General features: G+C 38.3%; 1 protein-coding gene across 4 annotated transcripts in view; it reads right to left on the reverse strand.

Annotated features, from left to right (window-relative positions):
- DOCK4 (dedicator of cytokinesis 4) overlaps window positions 1-24,195 on the reverse strand; it is a 447,327-nt gene that overhangs the window by 34,225 nt on the left and 388,907 nt on the right. For all 4 annotated transcript variants that reach the window (XM_087429682.1, XM_087429692.1, XM_087429686.1 and 1 more), the window contains exons 33-38: window positions 20,435-20,530; window positions 19,512-19,572; window positions 15,201-15,294; window positions 7,046-7,194; window positions 5,242-5,328; window positions 3,317-3,421 (exon numbers count right to left, since the gene is read on the reverse strand). In XM_087429682.1, the coding sequence (XP_087285808.1) occupies window positions 3,317-3,421; window positions 5,242-5,328; window positions 7,046-7,194; window positions 15,201-15,294; window positions 19,512-19,572; window positions 20,435-20,530 (592 nt within the window). The remainder of the gene's footprint in view (window positions 1-3,316; window positions 3,422-5,241; window positions 5,329-7,045; window positions 7,195-15,200; window positions 15,295-19,511; window positions 19,573-20,434; window positions 20,531-24,195) is intronic.

Genomic DNA, 24,195 nt, shown 5'->3' on the forward strand with positions numbered 1-24,195 from the left:
TTGAGTTGCCAAGAGATAAAAAGGAATTAAGCATTTCCTCCCCATCAATATTTTTTTCTTAATTCACAGATTTATTGAGATACAGTTCACATACCATAAAATTCACCCTTTTAAATTGTGCAATTCAGTTGTTTTTAGTATATTCACAGAGTTGTGCAACTATCAACACTATCTAATTCCAGAACATTTTCACTACCTCAAAAAGAAATCCATACCCATTAGCAGTCATTCACTATTTCCCCCTTCTCCCAGCCCCTGACAACCGCTAATCTACTTTCTGTTTCTATGGATTTGCCTATTCTGGACATTTCATATAAATGGAGTTATACAACATGTGGCCTTTTGTGACTGGATTTTTTCACCTAACATAACGTTCTCAAGGTTCTTTTTGTAGCATATATCAGTACTTCATTCCTTTTTTACTGCTGAATATTCCATTGTATAGATATACCATATTTTGTTTATCCATTCATCAGTTGATGGACATTTGGGCTGCTTCCACTTTTTGGCCATTACAAATAATGCTGCTAAGAACATTGGTGTACAGGTCTTTTGTGGATGTATGTTTTCAATTCTCTTGTGTATAAACGTAGGAGTTTTGGTCATATTTGTTAATATTTAAAAATTTTTTTATTGTCTTTTTTCTTTTTGAAAAGGAAATACAAACTTATGTAAAAAAAAAAAAAATCTAAATAGTACAGAGCATACAATGAAAAATAAACATCCTTCCCATCTTTGACCTCAGTCATTCTCTCCAGAGGAATCACTATTCAGAGAGATCCCATGCAGATAAAACATTGTCAATAAAGAACTCCTTGTCCAAAAGGATAAAAAAAACTACTTAAAGCATAGAATTATATAAATGAATTAATGCATTTGAGCTTTAAAAATTATCTTGAAATTGATCAATAAAAGGAAATTTGTAATGTTAATATTTGTTGGTTTTAAATCAAAGAACAGACTAGAATCTGATTTTCCAAAAAAAGGTCTAACCCCATGATTCTGAAGGATGCAGTGCCCTTTAGAAACCAATAGAGGGTGACCCTTCTCTTTCATTTTGAAGGAAATGCCATTTATATCTAGAAAAGCTGTTTTTAAAAGACTGATGATACAGTGATTTATTCTAATTGACTTTCTAACAAAATTTATTTTATTAGCCAATGTAGTTTTCTAATTTGCTAAATTTCCTTTAAAATTATGGCTCCTAAACTACTACTTTTTTCTTTTTAACTTTATACTTTTAATTAAGATTAATTGCATATGCTGGATTGATGTCTAGGGTACCTCACAGTATGCTTGCTAGCTGAACTCAGAATTTGATCAGGGCTACGTTATGACTTTTGTGGGCCCATTCCTTCATAAAAATATTAAAAATCAAATTGTATGACTGATTGGTATAAAGACAAGTATATCAATATTATCTGATATTAATATACAATATAATACATATAAAATTTTTTTCAATCTGAAAGTTCACTTTTTTCTTCTGATTTTTAAAATAAATTAAAACAGTTTTGTGGGCCATCCAAACCTATCATGATCTCTAAACACTGTATCTACTGTGCATAATGGATCAGTTAGCCTTAAGTATAATATGGAAGAAACATAGTCTTTTACTTTGCATGGTTTTGAGCCAACAGAAGAAGTGGGTCTGCCACAGCAGGGTCACATCTGGACCCTCCTATGAGGTCTTCTATGGGGTCTCTGTCCCTCTGTGCTGTTCACAGCTCTGAAATGCCCCTCACTCCACTCAGGACCTGGATCCAGGCCATGTGTACTTGGCAGGGGGTTGATGATGTCAGCCCAGGCCTAGCACGTCCACTTTCAAAACTTAGTCTTTCAAATTCAGCAAGTGTTCTGAATTTGCCATTGTTTTTGATCCAGAATCAAGCTCACCTCTGTGTTTATTTAGGCAGACCCATCTGCAGAGTCAGCTTTGTGACCATGCATGACATCATGTGGATTCTCCTATAACCCAACGAGGTGATTTTACTTATGTCTGCATGGCACCCAAATACACAGTCATTTCAATCAATTAAAGATGATATCAACCTGTCATCTGTTCCATGTGATACTAAAGTGAATCTTTGCCTATGGTGTTTGGATATTTTGGGATATATATATATGAAACTATATATAACAATATGAATAAATACATATAAAACTTCATTCTGAAAGGAGGATAAATTAATGGTTATTAAATAAATAATGAAGTCAAATATTTCTCCTCTCCCTTCTCCTTCACGTACCCCCAACCTATATTTACTCATATGAGCTGACAGTTAAAGCAAGATTTAGGGCAACACAGATACCAAGATATTTATATATTGAGATTTAAAGTTTATAATGAATTCACTCAATTTTACAAATTATCCCAGACACTTCTCCTTAGTTGCTTGGGGAGCTACATTTCCTCTCCCAACCAATGTTTTTATATAAGTAAGATGTTACATACATATTGAAGACTTCAATAAATATCAAGAATATAAAATACTACTTGGCACAATGTGAAAAATAGAAAGAAGGGAATCAAATATTTTATTATCCAGTAGGTACCTTAGAATGTCAAATTTTCCTTTGTAGAAAGAGTTTATACTAGCAATAAATTGGATCTCTCTGCTGGGTGACATTTACCTTTTCACAAAGTCATCAACTAGGCTAAATAACACTTTTCAAATGATTCTGGAGGTAGTGTTTCCACATGATGTGAATCTGCAATGTTTTCTATAGTCTGCAACTCCCAGCCCCGGCCCTGCCCTGCCCTTTTTCTCTAACACTAAGTCTCTGGAAATTACAGACTGAATAGAATGGTGAATATCAATCACACAAGGGAAACAACTATGATTACCAAAGATTGCTCATAAAGTATTGCAAACTTAGAAACTCTGGAATAAAAATCAGAAGATTGTTTGCCATCTTAGGAAATTATTCAAAACAAGGCATTCTAGATTAGTATGTTGTTTGCAAACTAAAAGGTTAAAAGAAATCTCATGATGTTATTACCTATCTTAAAAAGATAAAATGTCATTAATATCCTAGCTTTCTATTTTTTCTTCCCTCCCCAAAGCCCCAGTGCATGGTTGTATATCCTAGTTGTATGTCCTTCTAGTTCTTCTACGTGAGCTGCTGCCACAGCATGGCAACTGACAGACGAGTGGTGTGGTTCCATGACTGGGGAAAACAACCTGGGCCACCAGAGCGGTGAGAGCACCAAACTTGAACCACTAAGCCATCAGGGCTGGCTCAATATCTTAGCTTTCTTGATTGGGTTATCTATATTGAAAGTATGAAAGCAAATTAAATGTATATTACTTACTCTTAAGAAAAATGGAAATTTTTTCCCATAAAATCCAACTCTGAAGAACTCTGGTTCAAGACGTTGCTGGTCCATAATTTTGTCATACAAAGAGGCTTCCATCATCTAGGAAAGCACAGGAGAAATTCTAATCATTTTATCTCATCTTTCAGCTCCACCAATTTGTAGAAGAGGATATTTCTTCTCTATAAAGGAGAACTTCATTTTAATTCAGTCTGCAAAAAAGAAGGTTTGACTCCCTTTCCGTGCTTTAAGCCAGGGATCAGCAAACTTATTATGTAAATGGTCAGAGAATAAGTATTTTAGGCTTTGCACGTCCTATGGGCCCTGTCACAACTACTCATTCTGTGAGGCCCACAGGCTGCAGTTTGCTGACCCCTGCTTTAAAGGATCAAGTATATTATTACATGTTCTTACCAGAGAAAATGATTTCTATGCACAGTCTATCGAGGAAATATTTTCTTCACAATTAAATAAAAATTAATGTGAACTAGTAGACGCAAAACCTTTCTGGAGAATTCTAGTGCCAGATGTACTCACCTGTGGATTTTCTTCTACCTTGGACATGGTAATTCAGGACATTTGGAAGGTACAACCTTGCACAGGTTGGACAGGGATAAACCGACAAAGTAAACCAAAGGAGGCCCATAGTGCAAAGTGCTGTCTGGGCTGAAAGCTCTTCAGTGTGTCTTTGACAATGTTGGAACTATGAAGCACACAAAGCTTATGGTTTCCCATTTGTGGTATTATCATCCCCAGGGTTTCCAGAGAAAGACTAATATCGTACTTGAAAACCTCCCTCCCCTCCCCCTCCCCAGTAACAGCCCCCGAAAGAGCAATTGGCATGAAGTGTAATGCTTTGGGTTTATAAACATCTTAGTGACTATGGCACCCAAGGGCACTCACGGGTAAACACTGTAACCTTGCTTCTGTTACAGGGACAGGATGCCAAGAGAAGCACAGCAACATTTTTATATAAAACTGGAGGGCCTGCCAGAGCCAGCATGATGGACTGAAGTTAAAACAAGGTTTTTTCACTTTGGTTTTCACGTTAGGAGAAATGTCGATGCACCGCTGACATGAAATACTATGCCAAGAGGACAGGGCCTGCTCCTGCCAGTTGAATAAGTTACTTGTGGTGAAGGGATTTTATGAGCTGTTAAAGGTTTATGATATCATCTCTTATAGTGCTACCTCAGAATGAAAAGACAACATCATAATCTTTTTTTTTTTTAAATATACTAAAGCTGATGATCCTATTTTAGGAACCCTGAAGAGCTTACGCATTACAAGATGACAGAAAACATTCATGACTCTAAAGAATAAGGACTTGGAGGGCAAGAGGGACTTGTTTGAACCTGAAAGAAAAGAAAGTGTAAAAGATTTGGTTCAGGGACAGAGAATATTAAACTCCTTGAGCTCTTGGGTACTAAGACCTTGGTTTAGGTTTAGCAAATAAAAACACACTTCCAAAGCTAAAGAGAGCTGACACCTATAGAATTTAGCCCCAAAATATTAAAAAATGGGTCAGCTAGCCATTTCCACTATTTTGCTGTACAGATTACGGGACTAAGAATGGGATATTGTTACAGAGATCTGTGTGCAAGTGGGAAGCTCTTCAAACAGTGTGGAGATTTTCCTCAATAAACTAAAAGTATTAATTCTGGAGTAGATTGTGAATTTCAGATGTAGTGTCTAGAAGAGATCAAGGGCTCACTTTGTGCATATTAATAAAAAGCATCACAGAGATCAATTTGCTATTTCTCTGTATAAATAGCTGAGTATGCTTCAGAGGAAAGACTTATCTTAAAAAAGCTTTCTACAAGACAGCAAGATGATCACAAAGTTAATTTCATAAAACTATACTGGAAAGCTAACCAAAAAAGGATGCCATAGCCTGATCAGGATGCATCCAGGTACCTTACCCTCATCTTGCTCAGGTTTCTGTAGTCATAATAACTCTCGTACTGCTCTGCAATCTTCCGGCACAAGATGATGCCATTCTCCCAACACTGTGGACAAATGAATAATATAAATATTAATGATCCCAAAACATTTAATTACTTCCACCCAGAGGTCAGGACGTGACTGCTTTCAGATTAAGTCTTACTTCTTAATCTGTATAACCTACCTTTAATAGTATCACTGCAATGTTAAGCAGGAAAACAGCACGCAATTAACATGTAAATTATTAAAAATCTTTAGAAAGTTAGAAATGATAATCTGCCACAACAAACATTAACATATGGTGCAGAAGCATTTTCTGGTGTCATTTTAGCATCATCATCTTGAAATAACTACAGTTCTACAATGGCCAAGCAGATGAATAAACAGGCCCTCAGTGCTGAGGGGGAATTACCACCGACCCCTAAGGCCCAATTATCTAGAAGTGGCACACTGGATTCCTTGCTTGGGTCAACTACACTTGTAAATTGTGAGGATCTAACCCAGCTGGTTACTCTCAGAAGAAATGCAAAAATTCTTCGGTCTAGCCCAGGTGTTGGGCAAACCTTTTCTGCTAAGAGCCAGACATAAACACTTTAGGTTTTGTGGGCCATACAACCTTTGTCACAACTACTCAACTCTGCCATTAAAGCAAGAGAGCAGCCATAGACACACATAAGCTTGGCTGTGTTACAATAAAACTATAATCTAGGGACCCTGAAATGTGAATTTCATGTAATTTTCACATGTCAAATCTTCTTCTTCTTCTTCGGATTTCTTTCAACCATTTAAAAATGGAAAAGCAATTCTCAGATTGTGGACTGCACAGAAACAGGTGGTGAGCCATTTGACCCATGGGTCATAGTCTGCAACCTCTGATCGAGCTCAGACTCCTTGGAATGGGCCAATATATGCAGCCAGAGATTTTATAACAGCTTATCCTACAGGTTGAAACTTTACCGCAGGAGGTCATGAAGGCATTTCCTCGCTATTAACAAACGACATGCCAGTGTAGTCAGATAAATAATAAGAGAGGCTAGGAAAGAAGCTATTCTCTTGCATCAAATTTTTAGGTGTACACAATCATGGTTTGTAAAAAAATGACAGCCACTGGTTGTATTTTAATTTTCTATTTAACCCTGGCAATTTGGAAGATATATTTAAATCTAAGACAGGTATCACCAAAGCATCCAAGTGTTCAAATCAACTGTGGTCAGAGTCACAATTGTTTTTAAAGAGTGCTGCAAACCCTTGAAGAGAGAGGGGGGTGGAGTGAGGTGATGCACAATCACATTGTTAGCTCAGTGAGGTTTTTCAACACCCCGTGGCATCTCTAAGTCTATGATGAGATGCCATAAAATTCTTTAAACAAATTTAGTTTCATTTATTTTGCCTTTGAAAAAGTGGACTGCAACAGAATACATGCCAATTTGGGAAGGTGAGTGAGGAGTGATAATGGTTTTTCACCCTTATAAAATGCCTGGGAGTCAAAACCTGTAGATCAGTGTTTCTCAAAGTGTGGTCCATAGTTCATACACAGTGGAATTTCCTGGAGTCCTTGTTAAAATCACAGATTCCCCTGCCCCATGCCAGTCCAACTTCATTAGAATGTCTAGGAGCGGGGCCTGGGAATCTGCATTTCAACAAACTCTTGGGTGTTTTGAGGCACATTAAAATTTGAAGGTCCCTGCTTGAGGAGGTGGGCATCAGTGAATGAGAAATAAAGGAAATGTGACACCAACTCAATCACCTTGGGAGAGGCCACAGGCAGGCAGGGCCACTTACTTTGCCTCTGTCAAAGTTCTGGATGATGGCAAGGTGCAGGTGCTCCTTGCGCTGCCATTCCGTTTGCATGGGGTAGGTCAGGAACTCCCGGAGGGGCCGGTCGGACCATTCCAGCAGCTCATCGTATAACAGGAGAGTATACGCGGCCTCTGAAAGTCAAGTGGGAAGGCAGTGATTGAGACAGGACCCCAAACAACCTCCCCTCAAAGGCTCTGGTTTGGGACAAATTAGAGAAAACACTATTTTCTGAATTTCATGATACTGAAGAAAAGTCTCCAGAATACATGCAACAGCAGGATAACGAATAATGACTTTGCCTGGAAGATGGAATTATCCGAGATTTATATTTAATCTTTTGGCTCCCTGTATTCACTCTCTTTCTCTTTTTCTCCCCTTCTTTCTTTTTTCTACAATGCCTGTGTGCTCCTGGCATAATATAAATGTTTAAGGATATCTTTTGTAGCTGGTTCAAACACACAGGGGAGACATGACTCTGTTTACTAGAAAAATTCATTCCCTAGGGGTGGAACTATGGGAATCTTCAAAAGGGCATGCTTAGGAAACAAAAAAAATGGTAGCTAAATTCTTCTGGATAATAAAAGGCTGAAAAATTTGAAACTGATGTGTGTGTGCGGGGTGGGGTGTCATGGCACAGGCAGAATTTAGGAGGGGCAAAGAAGCCAGAGGGGAGATGAGCCCAAAGAAGAAAAATTAAAAAATCTAGCAACGGAGGAGGAATTAGAAATCTAGCCACGGGAGAAGTGTTGGATAAGAATTGTGTGTGTGTGTGTGTGTGTGTGCGCGCGTGTGTGTGAGAGAGAGAGAGAGACAGAGAAGGAGAGAGGGAGAACAAACTGTTGTGGGCTGTGTGATATGACCCCCCTGGTTGGTTCCACAAAGCTTCAGTAACGTCTACTGAAGTCATTCCATGTTTGGTGTGATTGGGACTTCTTAGGGAACACGTCAAGGAGTGATTTTCTGTATATACATGTGGTAATTGTGACCTGTAGGCTTAACCATAGTTGACCGGTAGGTAGTGTATTTAAAAGAATACTTGCCATTCTGCAGGTCTCTTCTTTTCCCAAACCATAACTATGGCCAAATAGATCAAAAATAGGAACCAGAATTCATTGTCACTGATGAAGGACTATAATAATTTTTTTCCTTTAACATGGTGATAGCCAACTCATTTACTAAATTGAATAAAATGGACAAACTCTTATGTTATTAATCCATTTAACTACCATCCCTATATGTCTCTCCACAGATGTAATAGTAGCTTTTATCACATCAGCAAATGGTAATTCTTTTTCTTCATCTATTTGCCTTCAGGGTAACTACACATAAGCCCTAAAGCAGCATGGTAAGTTCTAGTCCTATGATTTGGCCATCTCAATGTATAAAATATAGTTGTAATAAGAAAGGCCTGTGTCTCTATCACTTTTCTCTTGCCTCTTAAGTGTAGAAGTCCTGTGAGGCACAGGCTCTGGCCTTTTTTCTCTTTAATTACCTTTGGTGAGCTCAACAATCACTGGCTTCAATGATTGTTGAGCAAAAGCTTTCATAACCCACTAGCATTCTCTTATCCCCCTCCATTCAGTCTGTGCACTGTCTCAAATATGATCTTCCTTCAATGCAAATGCTCATCTTGCTCCCCTAATTAAAACCAGCCAATGACTGCCGGTAGCTAACAGAATAAATTTAGGCTTCTTAAAGGGACAGAGAAGGCTGCCCATGATCTAGTCCCTCCACATAGTAAGGTAAGAAGGAGCCCACCACTGTCTCTCCTAAGAAGCTTCCAGCCTCCATAGTTGGAGCTCCTTGACTTCATCATCAGCTTTTGCTGAATAAGACAAAATGCAGCCTGATTCAGAGGTAGTCGGCTACAAGAAAGCTGCCCAACAGGGACAGACGTGCCTTCTGTGGCATGGGCACTAGGCAAACTCTTTCTTGTGGGGATTGAGTGTGAGGTGAGAGAGTATCGCTAAAGGGTGTCGGTTACTTGGTGGATCCAGAAAGAGAGGTGAATCGCCACAATGTAGGTGGCCATGGAAGACTGCTTCCGACAGGACAAGAATGATAATAACAACCAGATCATCTGATCTGTGCTGGATTTGACTAGCCTTCTAGTTTCCTCTGAGACCTCCTGAGATCTTTAATTCCCCATATACCCTTATCATAAATGCCAAGCATCTAAGAAAACACCATGTATGTCTTTGTTCTTCCACACATACTCTTTGCTCCTGCCATCTAAACAAACCATGGTTCCCCTCATTTACCATGTGGACATTCACCCATGGGCCCTCACAGCCTGTTGCTTCAAGCTTTTTCCCATTAAATGCCGAATAACTCCTATTTGCTCTTAATGACAGCTCAGGAATTACCATCTTTGTCTGTCAAATTTCTTTTGTGTCTCTCCCAGCACCTGAGCACTCAAAAAATATTCTTGAGACTAACCATTTCACAGAAAAGGAAGAGGAGGACTGAGGGAACTCCTTCCCACAGCTGAAGCTGGCAGCTGCCCACAAGGAGTGACTTAAAGGACAATGAAGATCAAATTCACAGAGATAGAAAGTAGAACGGTGGTTTCCAGGGCCTGGGGGGGAGTGGGAAATGGGAAGCTACTCTTTAATGGGGACAGGGACTTAGTCTGGGCAGATGAAAAAGTTCTGGGGACAGATGGTGGTGATGGTTGCACAACAATTTGAATGTACTTAACGCCACTGAACTGTACACTTAAAAATGGTTAAGATACTAAATTTTATGTTACATATATTTTACCACAATAAAAAATATTGAAAAAATGGGGGAGGGGAGCAATGAAGGGTTTCTAGTCCCTAAACTGCTTTCCAAATTATGCTTGTCCTGGGAAGGGCCAGGGAATGACTGGAAGGTCAGGTGGGGGTGAGTAGCCCCTGGGAAGTCTGGGAAAACAAGTAGGCATTGGCAGGCCATCAGAGGAAGCTGACACACGACTGAACGGTGACATGGGAAAGGTGTGAAAACAAATTACACCTGTTTCTGAATTTGATTCAGAAAAATGACTATGTCTATCTGGGGCAAACAGTGTGTATAAAGGAAGCTGTAGAAAATTTTCATTAATGGAAACATATATAGCCTTGAGGCATGAACAACGGCAGACTACTGAGGCTGATTTTTTAACATATTAGCAAATTGTAGATTTTTATTGCAATATGTTGTATATTTATTCTTCTGCATCTTTAGAAGACAATATTATGTATTGAAAAGTGAAGAATGAATCATGTCCAAAATTTCCAACAATCTTTTAAAAAGTATTTATACTTTTGAACAAAAGGCATCACCACATAATTAAACACGGGCCATCTCATTCCATCATTTTGAGAAACATACAGTGAGGACACCGATATGCATAAAGAAATAACATAGGAGAAGAATGGAGATAAATTAGGAATGGAGGTACTGTCACAAAAGGCTGGGAAAGGTTAAGCCATTTAAACAGAATTCTATAAAAATAGAAAAGTTTTTCCATCAATTTCACTTTCTCCAAGGACACACAAAAATGAGGACAGGAGAGAGATGAATAAAATGTTATATGGGAAAAGGACTTATTTCTTATGACTTTGGGGAACATAACAGCTGTAAGTTGAGTAAACAAATTAAAGAAAAAAGATTTACCCATTTCTAAAATATAATCAGATACATTTGGACTTTGTTTCAGAGAATCAAAACATGTCTGTTACATACTTGGAAGAGCTTGTCCTCAGTTCCCTCTCTCATTTCTTTTTTCATGGACTTTAAAATAAAACAAGTCTACCAGGTTGTTTTCACAGATATAAAAACTAGTTTCACCATTTCTCTCAAAATTTGGCTACTAACTACTTAAAAATGACCATTTAAACTCTCAAACAACACCGTCAGCTCCAAAATCTCAGTCTATTTAATCGAAAATATCAGCACATCTGTGTGAAGAGATACTGGGGCTTCCTTAGTGATGCAGAAATTACCAACATTGAAGGAGAAAAATCTGCTCTCCAGGTGTTAAAATGTAATTGAGTACCTTCATGAGTGATGCATTTATTTAAATCTCACATTGCTAGCCACTATTTCAAGAACTGAGAAGACTAAGAAGAAAACATCATCTCTGTCCTCAAGGAATTCATCCTTTAACTGGAGATAGATCGGTAGATCTATCTACCTACCTACCTACATACACACACACACACACACACACACAGACATATATCTTATACAACTATAAATAAAAACAATGTGATAAGTGCTTTAATAGAAATCTGAAAAAAAATACAATGGGAAAAGAGAAATCCGAAAAAAAATGCAATGGGAAAAGAGTTGGAAACATCACTCAGCCCCTGGGAGAGGGGTGGGGGGCATGGAGTTGGTGAGGGAAAGAAATAGAAGAAAACTCCAGGAAGGTGAAGACTTCATGGAAAAGATGATAAAGAAGCTGGCTTTGAAGGACGAAAAGAAAGAATGTAGTACAAGTGGTAAGATGAGTCTGAATAGATAGATGTTGGTTCAATTATGATGGACCTTTAATAAAGAGTTTGAGCTTTATTTTGTAGAAGACATGAACTGACAACAGAGTTATATCTAGAGGAGTTTGCAAAATTTTCTTTAAGGGCCAGACGGTAAATAATTTAGGCTTGCAGGCCATATGGTTTTTGTTGCAACTACTCAATCCCACCATTGCAGAACAAAAGCTGCCGTAGACAATATGTAAATATGTGGGTGTGGCTGAGTTATAATAAAACTTTCTTTACAAAATCAGGTGGCTGATCTGCAGGTTATATTTGGCTGACTCCTGCTCTAGAGAATAACTTTGGTGATAGTTAGGGAGCAGTCCAGGTGAGAGATGATAAAGGCCTAACTGAGGCAGTGAAAGTGGGAACAATGAAAAGGAAAGGGTTTTGAGAGATTTTTAGGAAGTAAAATCAATAGAACATCATGAATAGAACACTTGAGGGAGGTAAAGAAGAGAGATATCAAAGAAAACATCAAGGTCTCCAGACTGAATAAACAGTGATGCTATTAATTGATAGTGTAGAACCGTAGCTAGAGGCATATTTAAATTCTGGGAACATAAACACTATTTCAGAAAGAATTCTTTTAGTTTTTGGGGGCTATGATTCAATTCCTTGGAAGAATAGTGTGGCAAAAGACAGACTTGCAGTTCCTAAATTCAGTTAAAGGGTTCTCGTTCTAGTTAAGATGTAGTAAGTACATTCTATTGTATCTTTCCCACTGATTACAACTAAAAACTCCAGACAGAATATATAAAGCAACTATTGCAGGATTCTGAAAAGTAAGTAAGAAAAGGTGGACAGAGTAGGAAAATCAATACTCAAAGAATGACCATATAGTGGAGAGTTCCCTGTTTTTCTTTTTTTTTTTTTTTCTGAGGAAGATCAGCCCTGAGCTAACATCCGTGGCAAACCTCCTCTTTTTGCTGAGGAGGACTGGTTCTGAGCTAACATCTGTGCCGATCTTCCTCCACTTTATGTGGGACGCCGCCACAGCATGGCCTGACAAGCGGTACGTCGGTGCGCACCCGGGATCCGAACCCGGGCCGCCAGCAGCGGAGCATGTGCACTTAACCGCTATGCCACGGGGCCGGCCCAGCCCTGTTTTTCTTTTTTGCCTCTCATATCTCCTGGCTTAGCCTTCCCTGTCTCCTGGAACTACATATGGGAACAGACAGAAAAAGCTCCAAGAAAAGCTCCTCTAGTCAGAGGATTGGGAAGAGGCCCTCCTGTGAGATAGAGTGCTTTCAACTCTTCTGGCCCACTCTGAGTTCCAGGAACATAGCTGCAAACCTGCAGTGGTGACAATCACAGTGGCGGCAGCAGCTTCCAAAGGCTTTTTACTTTCACAGCTTGGCCCTTAGGAAGACCAAGTGTAGGGAGTGTGTCACGGTGTGGAGAGGACCAAGCCTTGGATTTGAGTACTTTGGCTCTGATCAAGCTAGAGGGCTAGGAAAAGGAGCTCCTGGGAGATGGGAAGAGTAAGGAAGATCACAGAGAGAAGGGAGATGGAGAAAGGGATTTTTGAATTCTGTATATGACGTTCTGGCCTCACTTCCAAGCTATACATGCAGAGAATGAACCAGAATCAACATAACAAAGATTTTGAGAAATGAACGATGGTACAGATCACTGTTTAGGTCTCAGACTCTCCCCGGGTGACACATGTGCAGAAAAGACCGAAATAGTCCTGCAAAGGCTTTGAAAACTAAACTGACATTAGAATCATAATCTTCATAAGCTGGTTTAGGACTTGAGGTTTGAAACTAACTGGATTAATTGTCTGCTAAAATTAAAAAGTCAACATTCTCCAATAAATTTTAATAGAACTCAGAGTCTTATGCTACAATATTCAAAATGTCCGGGATACAATCCAAACTTACTTGACATCCAAAGAACCAGGAAAACTAAACAAATCTCAAAGGGGAAAAGTAATTAACAGATGCCAACCCCAAGATGATTCAGACATTGGAATTATAGACAAATGCTATGAAGCAGCTATTATAACCATGCTCCTTGAAATACAAGTGAACACCCTCGAAATGAACAGAAAGAGAGAAGTTCCCTGCAAAGAAATCGAAGCTATAAAACAACAGCCAAATGAAAATTTTACAACTGAATAATACGATAACAAAAATAAAAACTTCACTGGAAGGGCTCAATACCTGAATGGAAATGACAAAGGAGAGTCAATGGACTTGAAAACGGATCAAAAGAAATTATCCAATCTGGAGAACAGAAAGAAGAAAAACTGAAAAAAAAATGAACAGAGCCACAGGAACTTATGGAACAATACCAAAAGGCTTAATGCTCATGTCACTGGAGTCCTAAAAGAGAAGAGCAGGATTGGCGCAGAAAGTATATTTAAGAAAATAATGCCTGAGGGCTGGCCCCGTGGCTTAGCAGTTAAGTGTGCATGCTCCGCTACTGGCGGCCAGAGTCCGGATCCCAGGCGCGCACCGACGTACTGCTTCTCCGGCCACGCTGAGGTCGCGTACCACATACAGCAACTAGAAGGACGTGCAACTATGACATACAACTATCTACTGGGGCTTTGGGGAAAAAAAAGGAGGAGGATTGGCAGTGGATGTTAGTTAGCTCAGAGCCAGTCTTCCTCAGCAAAAAGATGAGGATTAGCATGGATGTTAGCTCAGGGCTGATCTTCCTCACACACACAAAAAAGAAAATAATGACTGAAAACTTCCCAAATTTGGTGAAGGAAACAAATTTATAGATTCAAGAGGCTCAGTGAACCTAAACAGGATAAAAGAAAACCATGCCCATATATAGCATAATCAAACTGCTGAAAACCAAAGATAAAGTCTTGAAAGCAACCACAGAAAATTACACATTACGTACAGGTGAACAACTTAAATTACTGCAGATGTCTCATCAGAAACCATGCAGGCCAGAAGACAATAAAACAACATTTCTAAAGTCCTGAAGCAGAAGAACTGTCCACCTCGAATTCTATATCCAGCAAACATATCCTTCAGGGACGAAGGTAAAATCAAGACTCTCTCAGATGAAGGAAAACTAAGAGAATTCTTCAACCATTATGTCTGCTTTAAAACAAATACTAAAACAAGTTCTTTAGGTTGAATGAAAATGATAATAGAGGGAAATTGAGGACTACATGAACAAACAAAGAGCAACAGAAACGGTAAATATCTGAAGAAATATAACAGACTATTTTTACCCTCTTTAAAATAGGTCTGACTTTTAAAAGTAAAAAATATTATCTGACGGGGTTTGCAATGAATGCAGATGTAATACATACAACAACTACAACATAAAGTGGGGAGGATAAAGGGACCAATCTGGTTGTAAAGTTCCTATATTTGACTTGAAGTGGTAAAATACTAACTCTAAGTAGACTGAAAAGTCAGGTATGTATTTTATAACCCCAGAAGAAACCTCTAAAAAACTATGCAAAGAGATGAAGTAAAAAAGCCAATATACAAATTAAAATGGAATACTTAGAAACAGAAATCCAATTAAAAATAAACTTCAATTTTAAAGTAGAAATGCTTGAGTCCTCAGCTCTAATTATAAATAGCAAAGGAGTTACCATGTTTTATACACCAGTGTCCAGCCCACTTCCCCCAACCTGAGCCCAAAGACAGAGTTACCTGTGAAGTTCTGTGCTTTGAGATGCAGATCGTAGAGTTTGTGGATGTAGCGTATATACATCTCTTCCTTGTTCAGTTCGGTCTTATAGAAGTTCTGTAAAAAAGAGCACAGTATGGATAGTTCCTCAACAGTCAGGCCTGCAAATAGCTGCCTTTTACTCTGCTGAAATTTCATGTCTTGAACCAAAAGAACGAATGCATTTTTCCACATAAACGTCTTTAAACAATTAAGTAAGGAGGCCCAGTGACATATTTTTAATTCAACATTGCCTGTGTTAAACATTACCTAGCAATTATTGGATAAGCTGGTAACTGTTGGGGGGTTATTACCACTGATTCACATTTCTTTTGTTACTCTCTATTATTTTTTGTTAGTTTTACTGCCAATAGATAATCAGGCTTTTCAACTAAAAAATATTAAAAATACATAACAGATTACCCTGTTTATTAAATTTGATCATTGATATTCAAAGGATATTTTCTTTAATTTCAAACACATTTTGCTCTAAAGAAAAAAGTCTCTAAGGTATACGGGTAAGGATGAGTAAAAATAATGTAAAAGCATTTTTTTCCCCTGGAGAACCATGTGAAAGATGATAAATGAAAATGCTCTTTATTGTTAAGGTGATATGCTGAGTTTCTTACTTGCATTGGAGTTTAAACGTTTCCAATTTATATCCCGAAGCATAAAGGGATTAATAACAAGAGATTTTATTTCAAATTATTAGTATAAGAGCATGCTTATTGAAAATATTTTATTTGTTTATTAAAAAAATTATCTAGGGGCTGGCCCCGTGGCTTAGCGGTTAAGTGCGTGCACTCCGCTACTGGCAGCCTGGGTTCAGATCCTGGGCGCACACTGATACACCGCTTGTCTGGCCATGCTGAGGCAGCGTCCCACATACAGCAACTAGAAGGATGTGCAACTATGACATACAACTATCTACTGGGGCTTTGGGGAGAAAAAGGGAAAAAAAGGAGGAAGATTGGCAACAGATGTTAGCTCAGGGCTGGTCTTCCTCAGCAAAAAGAGGAGGATTGGCATGGATGTTAGCTCAGGGCTGATCTTCTTCACACACACAAAAAGTATCTAGATCTTACTATATTTCTCTAAAATGTTTTAACATTAGTTATCAAAATCTCAACTTTGACTTACCTGGACACATTATGCTGGCATTTTAAAGGTATACTTAATAAGCATTCACATCTACTCCTTCTCCACATTAGAAAGTACATTAGTCCTCATTGAACTTAGTAAACATAGGAACAAATGTATATGAAGTTGGATTCCAGCAAAAGCATGATGCTGTGAGACTCTAAATGAGGCACTTTTAGTGAGCAGATCATTGCACATTATGAAATCCCTGTGTAAGCCATCGAAACTGCTATCATTACTGTTGCTATTGTTGTTTTCACTGATGCTACCTGGTATGTGGAGGAAGGGAAGATGAGGGGATAAATCTGTTAATCTGAAGGAGTGACATGTTTTTCTAAGGGGGAAAGGCCAGGAACTCCAAAAATTTTTGAAACTGAGAAGTAGACAGGGATTTGGTAAGGGACTAAACTAGCCAATGTGGCTGCTTAAATTGTACTTGGGCTTGAAGACTGAGGACCTTCTGTCAAAGGTACTTTCTGCCCACTACCTAACAGGTGTCCATTCTTTAATATGAGGACTCTTCTAACCTTGAGACACTGACATTTAGTTGAAAGCATCATAAAAAATATTTTTTTCCAATTTATACCATTATCCTCCCCCTTCCCCTCTTGTCCCCTGTAGAACTTGGCATTCTTTTAAAAGCTAAGTAAATAATGCTATTCACATCTCTCTTATTATAACCAAAATCCTTTTAATTAGCAAGAATTGTTGTACCATAAACACATGTCTAACAACCTCACAGCAGGTTTTTACATTATTAAAGGATGATTTGCTCTAATAGCTTTCTGGTAAGATGCAGTTTTCTTTGAGAACAAAATAAAGAATCACTCTGTAAATGAATAATCCTCCTTAAAAAAAAAAAAGATGTCTCCAGTTGTCACATGAGAATCTTTCACATATGTCTGGCAAAACTTGTGACACAAAGAAAAAAACAATAATTACATTTCCTACTATTAGTCATGTCAAAGATTACGCATTTTTACCAATTTAACACTACAGTTTAACTCCAATCTTGTAAAGAAAGCCAGAGCTCTCCTGAAGACAATCTGGAATTGATCTTTCCAAAGAGTTACAAAAAATCTCTAAGAGGAAGTGAGTATAGTTGAAGAGAATTATATTGCTGCTAGAAAATATCAAGAACTTTCCATATGGAGTAGAAGCTAAAAAGATGAGCTTCAAAGTTATATATTTGGTCCTTTAATAGTAAGTACTCTTGTGCTACTCTGAAATTAGAACAGCTTTCAAAGGTTAACATTTTCTGTAAGGAATCAGTGCAAAGCCAGCAGGATAAATTCTGTCTCTCAAGTGAATACTGATGGGGCCACTGATTTTACTAAGTCTCTGGCTAATTCCTACTGGGAGGCTAGAGTACACACATTTAGGGCAGAGTATTAATTCCTTCATGCAAGGAAATGATCTCTTGTGTTATACCAGTTGAGGAAATGAACCTGGGATCTACATTTATTTATTTACCTCCAAACAGAGGGCACTGTGAAACAAGATGAAGACAATGGAAGAAGATTCTTTTGGAAAAAGGTAAAGGCTTTCCTTTGAGGTTATTTATGAGACTTTGTGCCTGGAGTTGGGGTAGATCCAGGATTAAGGAGACAAACTGAGAGGACCTAAAGCTTATAGAGCACTTGGTATTTCTCCCCAAAGACTGATGTACAAGGGATGGAGAAGCAGCTCAGGCTGAAGATCTTGATCATGGTGAAAGGTTGGCAAAAAACTGGGGAAATACAGATAGGAAATATAAAAGTGGGAATGACTAGGCCCAGGATTACAAATGTGTGCTAAGAGGAGAGGTAAGCGCGCTGACCCAGTCCGTTTGGCTTGATGGCCTGGAAGTTGTTGTTGGGATTGATCACAAAAATTAAGGAAGAAAGTGTGTAATAAGATGTGGCCTGATAGAGGATGCTCACTTCTCACTATTTTTAGCAACTGAGAGTGGAGGTGGAGATGTAACAAATCCAAAATGAGGAAGAAGTGGTGGGTGTGGTAAAGAAGGAGACAGTCATATGCTCAGACATGAAGAACAGTGCAGTGAGAAAATAAATTAGGGAAACAGATAAAAAGACAGTCATAAGAAAGCAAAAGTCCTGATCTTCGCAGGAATAAACAAAACAAAACAAAAAGATTGAAACCAATGAGCTAAGACAAGGCAGAATCAGAGTTGGGGGCAAAACAAAATTTCAAGGTGCAAATAGAGAACAATAAGGCAGGTGAGAAGTTCAAACACTCAAAGTAAGAACAAGCATATCTGTATAGGACCCAGTATAGATGGTGAGGTTTCATCTATTCTGCAAAACAAGAAAAAGAAACGATGAATATTTACAAATTTACAACTGGAAGCAGTCACATATTCCTGTATTTCAAATCTGATTAAGGTAAATTATCAACAGCATCAATTTACCCTATAGTAAACTATGAAAAATGAATGTCTAGATATATGGTCATTCTTGTGCTCTGTGGTGAGAATACCATTCTATTTAATAGTTAGTTATGAGACATTTTAACATAAATTTAGTTTTCCTAGGATGGTTCTGGTTTAGCCTGTTATCCTTACGTAATATTTAATTTTACTCCCCAAAATGTCCTGTTTGAGTGATAAATTATGTGGTCGTCCTAGTTATAATCCAAACCTCAACAACAGCGGTATAACGGATTTAATTTGCGAAGACGACGGAAAGTGAAAATTAGTGTGTGAAACACACAAGTGTCATTTGTTCACAAAAGAAGAGATCATTAATATTTATTAAAATGTAGAATGAATATAAGAAGGACTGAAAAAGACTGTCTACACAGAAGTAAAAGGATCTCTATCGGGGATGTCGTGCTTTTTCCTAGAAGAGCAATAAGACTCCAGGAGGGTAAAGAGATGCAACAGGAGAAGAGATGGCATCACTGGATCTTACAGGGTCTGTTATCCAAGCTGCTGGGAATGAAGTCGGCACATTCTGCAATGTTCGGAGCCGAGCACTTTCTGGCATTTAATTCGACCTGAAGCTCACTATGCTTCTTTAAAAACACTTCTAGCCTCTTCTAAGAAACATTCAGCTAAAACAAATTGTGGGTTAAAAGCAAACAAAACATAGTATTTCTGTGAAAAAACAAATGTTAGGACACAAGAAGGAAAAGGGGAATAGTTTACTAACCAGGAGGCTAACTGTGCAGCCAATCTTTTTGCCATCTACCTCTCCCATTTTCATGCAGTCCCTAAAAACAAAAAGCAACAGTCAGCACTCAGAACTTCCTTCCCAGGGGCAAACACAGTTTGTTCTTTCAGGGAAAAAAAGTACTGTCAGAGACAAGAAGCAATTTGCAAGTTGCTCTTCAGATAAAGGCTCAGCAGACTAGGGGAAGTGCCCCAGGCTGCACGATCTCAGGTGAGGCTGGCAGGTCAGACACTCCTGAGCACTGGTTTCTGCTGAGAATTTCACTTCCAGGTAGACTGTGCTCCCTCTCAATAGGCACAAGGCTCAGGGAGAAGGAGGAGTGAAAGTGTGTTATTACACACCTCCTACAGTGGGTCAAGAAGTAGCCGGTAAGCTTGGCCATCAACAATGAGAACAAGGGTTTCATTCTTAAAATAAAACAAACACCATGCATTTAAGTGGGACGAACTGTTTTAACAGTTTAGATAATTTAAAAGTAAAAAAAAAATTATGTCTATGAAGGGTGACAGTGTGAGTATCCTTCTCCTCCCCTTGTATAAGAAAGCAGCACGGCTATACAATTCTCTGTTACACTGTCTTCACACTAAAATCGATGGACCTACTGGTTCTAATGGGTGAGTATAAATACCAAAAAAGATTCCTTTAATAATGGGACACTGAGAAGCCTCTCAATTCTCTAAAACTTTAAAAGAACTGTCAACCAAAACAGAAACAAAAGGGGAACCCCCCCCCCAAAACCTTCTGAACCAGCTAGTTAGAAGTCCATTATCCTACTGCACAAGGTTCCACGGGCTGATTATCAGTTATTTGAGTGATTAACTCAAGCGGAATGTTGATTGTATTCTAACTCTGATTTTCTAACTGGAGCGCAGCGGATCCGGAAAACATGGGACACAGCTTACCTGTAATCTAACAACCTCTCCATTAGACGAGTCACAGTGGCAATTAATGAAACGCCACTTTCCCTCCATGTTTCCCGCTCAATTTTCTTTAGTAGACTGGAAAAGAAAGAACCCAGGGCATTTTCAACATTTATTTTTATCAGTCACCATGACAACCATTTTACTTTCATCAGTACCTTAAATGCCTTAGCAACCACTGCAACATCTCACAAGTAGCACAATTTGCAAACAATGTCTTACCTAGGATAGGGACCAAATAGTGGAATTCTAATCCAGGAAGCATTGACAAAGCAAATTGATTTTCAGATTATCCAAGTCATAAAACATGAACACATGCATATAATCATATTTTCAAAATGTACAAGCACCTCACAGCTCAAAGATTTTTTCCTAGCTTTTCTCTTACACTAACAGAGGCTTGCACCTTACCATATCAAATAACACTGCAAAAAGCAAAAACAGGAGTGCCTCTAAGTTTACTTTTAAATAAGATCTTGCTTTATTCACATAAAATATTTTCCTACCTCTCAGTGGAATGCATCTTCATCCAAGCAATTTTACTGCAATGCAACTGCTACAGGAAAATCCTTGTACAGACGGTATGACGTTTTGCGTTTTTTCTTTTCACTTAACATTTGCCCACTCAAGACATATTGTACTATCTGTGCACTCACTCAACAGTTTCATTCATTTTGTCATTAATCACAGAGGATTTTCTATGTGGTTGTTACAGCAGATTGATAACAAGTACTGAATCACTTCTCTCCTCCTACATTTCCCCTAATCTTGTGAACCTTGGAGCAGAGGTACTATGTAAACACAAAATAATGACAATCAGAATAATTAGGATCTGTTTTACCTTCACTCCAACCTCTCAGCAAATTAACAATATACTTGGCAAAGCCTTTACAACTGAACTTTCCCCAAAAGATGAAAGTAAGAACATAAGCATGGCAATATGAGGATACTTCCCTACCCCTCCGAAATGAATGATTATCATTTCTGTCTCAAATCTTGCTTCCCTTTCATCTTGGATTCAGGAATAATAGAGAGAGAAAACATTTCTTACAAGTATAATCTAAGCCTACCATACGTTTTGCTTAGTGGGAAAACAAACCTTAAAGAAAAAAGCCCTTTGGCAAAGCTTTGTTTTGGTCGGTGGCTATGTTCTCTACCACTTTTCCTCCCCACTTCTTCTCACTATGGCCATTCCAGTGCCCAGCCTTCTGTCTTGTTTCCTCATCTGTTGCCTATTCATCCCTGATCATTTGTTTTTCTGGTTTATTCTGAACTGTTTCCTAGATTGCGGGGGTCAGGTGGAGAAGTAGCATATGAAGGGATGGAGCTTGCCCTGACTAATCCCCCAGGGAAAGGTCTCCTAGTTTAAATGTGTTAAAATGTGTTTTCTTTTTAAAAATCTCTGAAAAGCACCTGTTTCAAGCTTAAACGACGAGTTGGTATTGAACCAAGTACTCAAATGAAAATCTGCCTGCCAAAGCAATGCAGGATGATGTAGAAATTTCCCCATGTGACAGCCCACACCTCATACGCTTTAGAGGCTGAAAAACAAAGAACTCAAGTTAAGTAATAACGCCAAAAATATATGGAGATTTCTTTTATGGGCATGAGTTTCATTAACTTGCACAGCCTCCTGATGCAGTAAGAAATCAGAGCTACATAATCCTCTTGTAAGAAGAGGCAAAGCTCTGCAGAGCCTATTTCCCTTGACTAACTCAAGATCCAAATGTTAGGACCAAGTCTAGAACCCAATTCATCTGCTTTCTCAGCTAGGCTTGTTCTTTCTGTTGGGAAGCTTGCTCTCCTAGTTTACCTGATACAAACTGAGAAGCGAAGGTTATCAGCAAAAAGAGAAGAGTCTTTCTGGATAACTTGTTTGATTTGGGTATTTGACTGGGTATTTTCATTTGGTCTGTACTCATGCCCATGTGCCCATGTTGAGTACATAGGGAACTCATTGAAATAACAGTAAAAGGTGATTTCTTACTGCTAATTGATAGGCAATGGGACTCTAACATTGGAGCGTAGGATAAACCACAGCTCTGCAGAACGACAGGCTTTTACTCTATGAAAGAACACAGAGAGGGGGTGTGTGTGGGCGGATTTGACCCTCAATCTACCTCTCTCTGTATCATAACAGGATTGTGCTGAGGCCATCACTCTTATATAAAACACCTGCATCTGTGTATGCTCTTAACCCAAAGAAAAAAATTAGATACCTCAAGTAGGTGTTACATAGTTAATCCTCTGTCTCTAAACTATAATTAAATGGGATCACTAAATAAAGATCTTTGAAATGATTTGGAGTCTTATCGAATTATTTAGAGCAACATACGAGGGAGCAGAGTAAAGGACTAGGGAAAGAACTGAACTGGATGTTACCTCTTCTGGAAAGCCCCTTTAGAGCCCCCAAGGCTGTAGGTACCCCTACTGTGTGCTCCTAGAGCACAGTCTCTGCAGCATCCTCAGCCCTGGGAGAGTCCCTAGCACAGAGAGGCGCTCAACAAATAAAGCCGAATCAGTGAATCAAGTGGAGCCAGGGGAAGCAGAATTCAGTTCTGAAACTCTACTCTGGATATATCACATTGGTGTCTACGACCCACAATTTCAGCATTATCCAAAATAATAAATCCTGACTCCTACTTATTTCAAAAAGATGTACTATGGGTAAATGAAGATAATGTTACAGGTTAGGGAAAGATAAGTTCTTAGGAAGGAAGGTACTATATAAATTTACAGTCTTGTTATAAGGAGGCCATTTTGGCAAGTCCTACCTTTTCGGGAGGCAGTGAGCTACTTTCAGCTTCTGAACAAATTTTAAGAAGTTTCAGACATGAATTACAGAGAAGAAATGAGAATCTGTACCATAACGGCATGTGTTCCTAATTCATAATGTGTGCAGTGACTCCCTGTGATTATACTAATTCATTGGGATTTCTATTGCCAAAAAAGCATTTTATTGTTTCCTGAGATATAGTTAGATTTTCATTTTCTTTTCTGAGCCCATGTAGTAATGATATTTAATTATCACTTTAGATTTTATTTATTCCCAATATGCTGATCATAAAAGCATGAAAGAAAAATATTTATAGTAACATTTCTAGTAATATGTTAAAAAATCAACAAAAGAATGAAAATTTCCATTGATGAATCAGGCACCTTAAAATAGTCCTAATTACAGAGGCTTAATATTTTAATCATTGGTTTGATTCTAATGTCAAGGTACATCTTCTACTTCAATGTCATATTTACACACAAGCAATCCAAATTCATGTTATAAGGCCTTTATTAAAGTAGATAAGAGGCACTATAGAACTATGTATTTATTAATCTTGTGAATTTATTATAAATAATTAATCACAAATCTCAAGAGATTCATTTCACTGAGTGCCTTCTCATTTTAGTTCTTTGTTCAAACTAAGGACTAGACACTGAAATGAGAGCAGTTTTCAAAAGCAATTTATTATATTGGAAGAGGTTTTAATCAGAATTCTTGCTAAACTCCAGCCGTCATGAAAGACAGACGCTTGAATGTACGCTAGAATGAATGAGGGCTTGGTGAATAATTATTAAAAGTTCCAGTTTAATTACAGTATCAGAAGAAAATGATGTTTTTCAGGATTCAGTACAAAGAATGTATTTCATCACCCACCACCACAAGAAATCTGTATACCCCTTCTTGGCTTTTCCTTTCAATATAATTTTCTTAAAAGCTTGAAGAATGATTTTGAATCAGGCAGGTT

The sequence above is a fragment of the Ceratotherium simum genome, chromosome 1, assembly GCF_057802395.1.
Source record: "Ceratotherium simum simum isolate JZ-2026a chromosome 1, ASM5780239v1, whole genome shotgun sequence".
Lineage (NCBI taxonomy): Eukaryota > Metazoa > Chordata > Mammalia > Perissodactyla > Rhinocerotidae > Ceratotherium > Ceratotherium simum.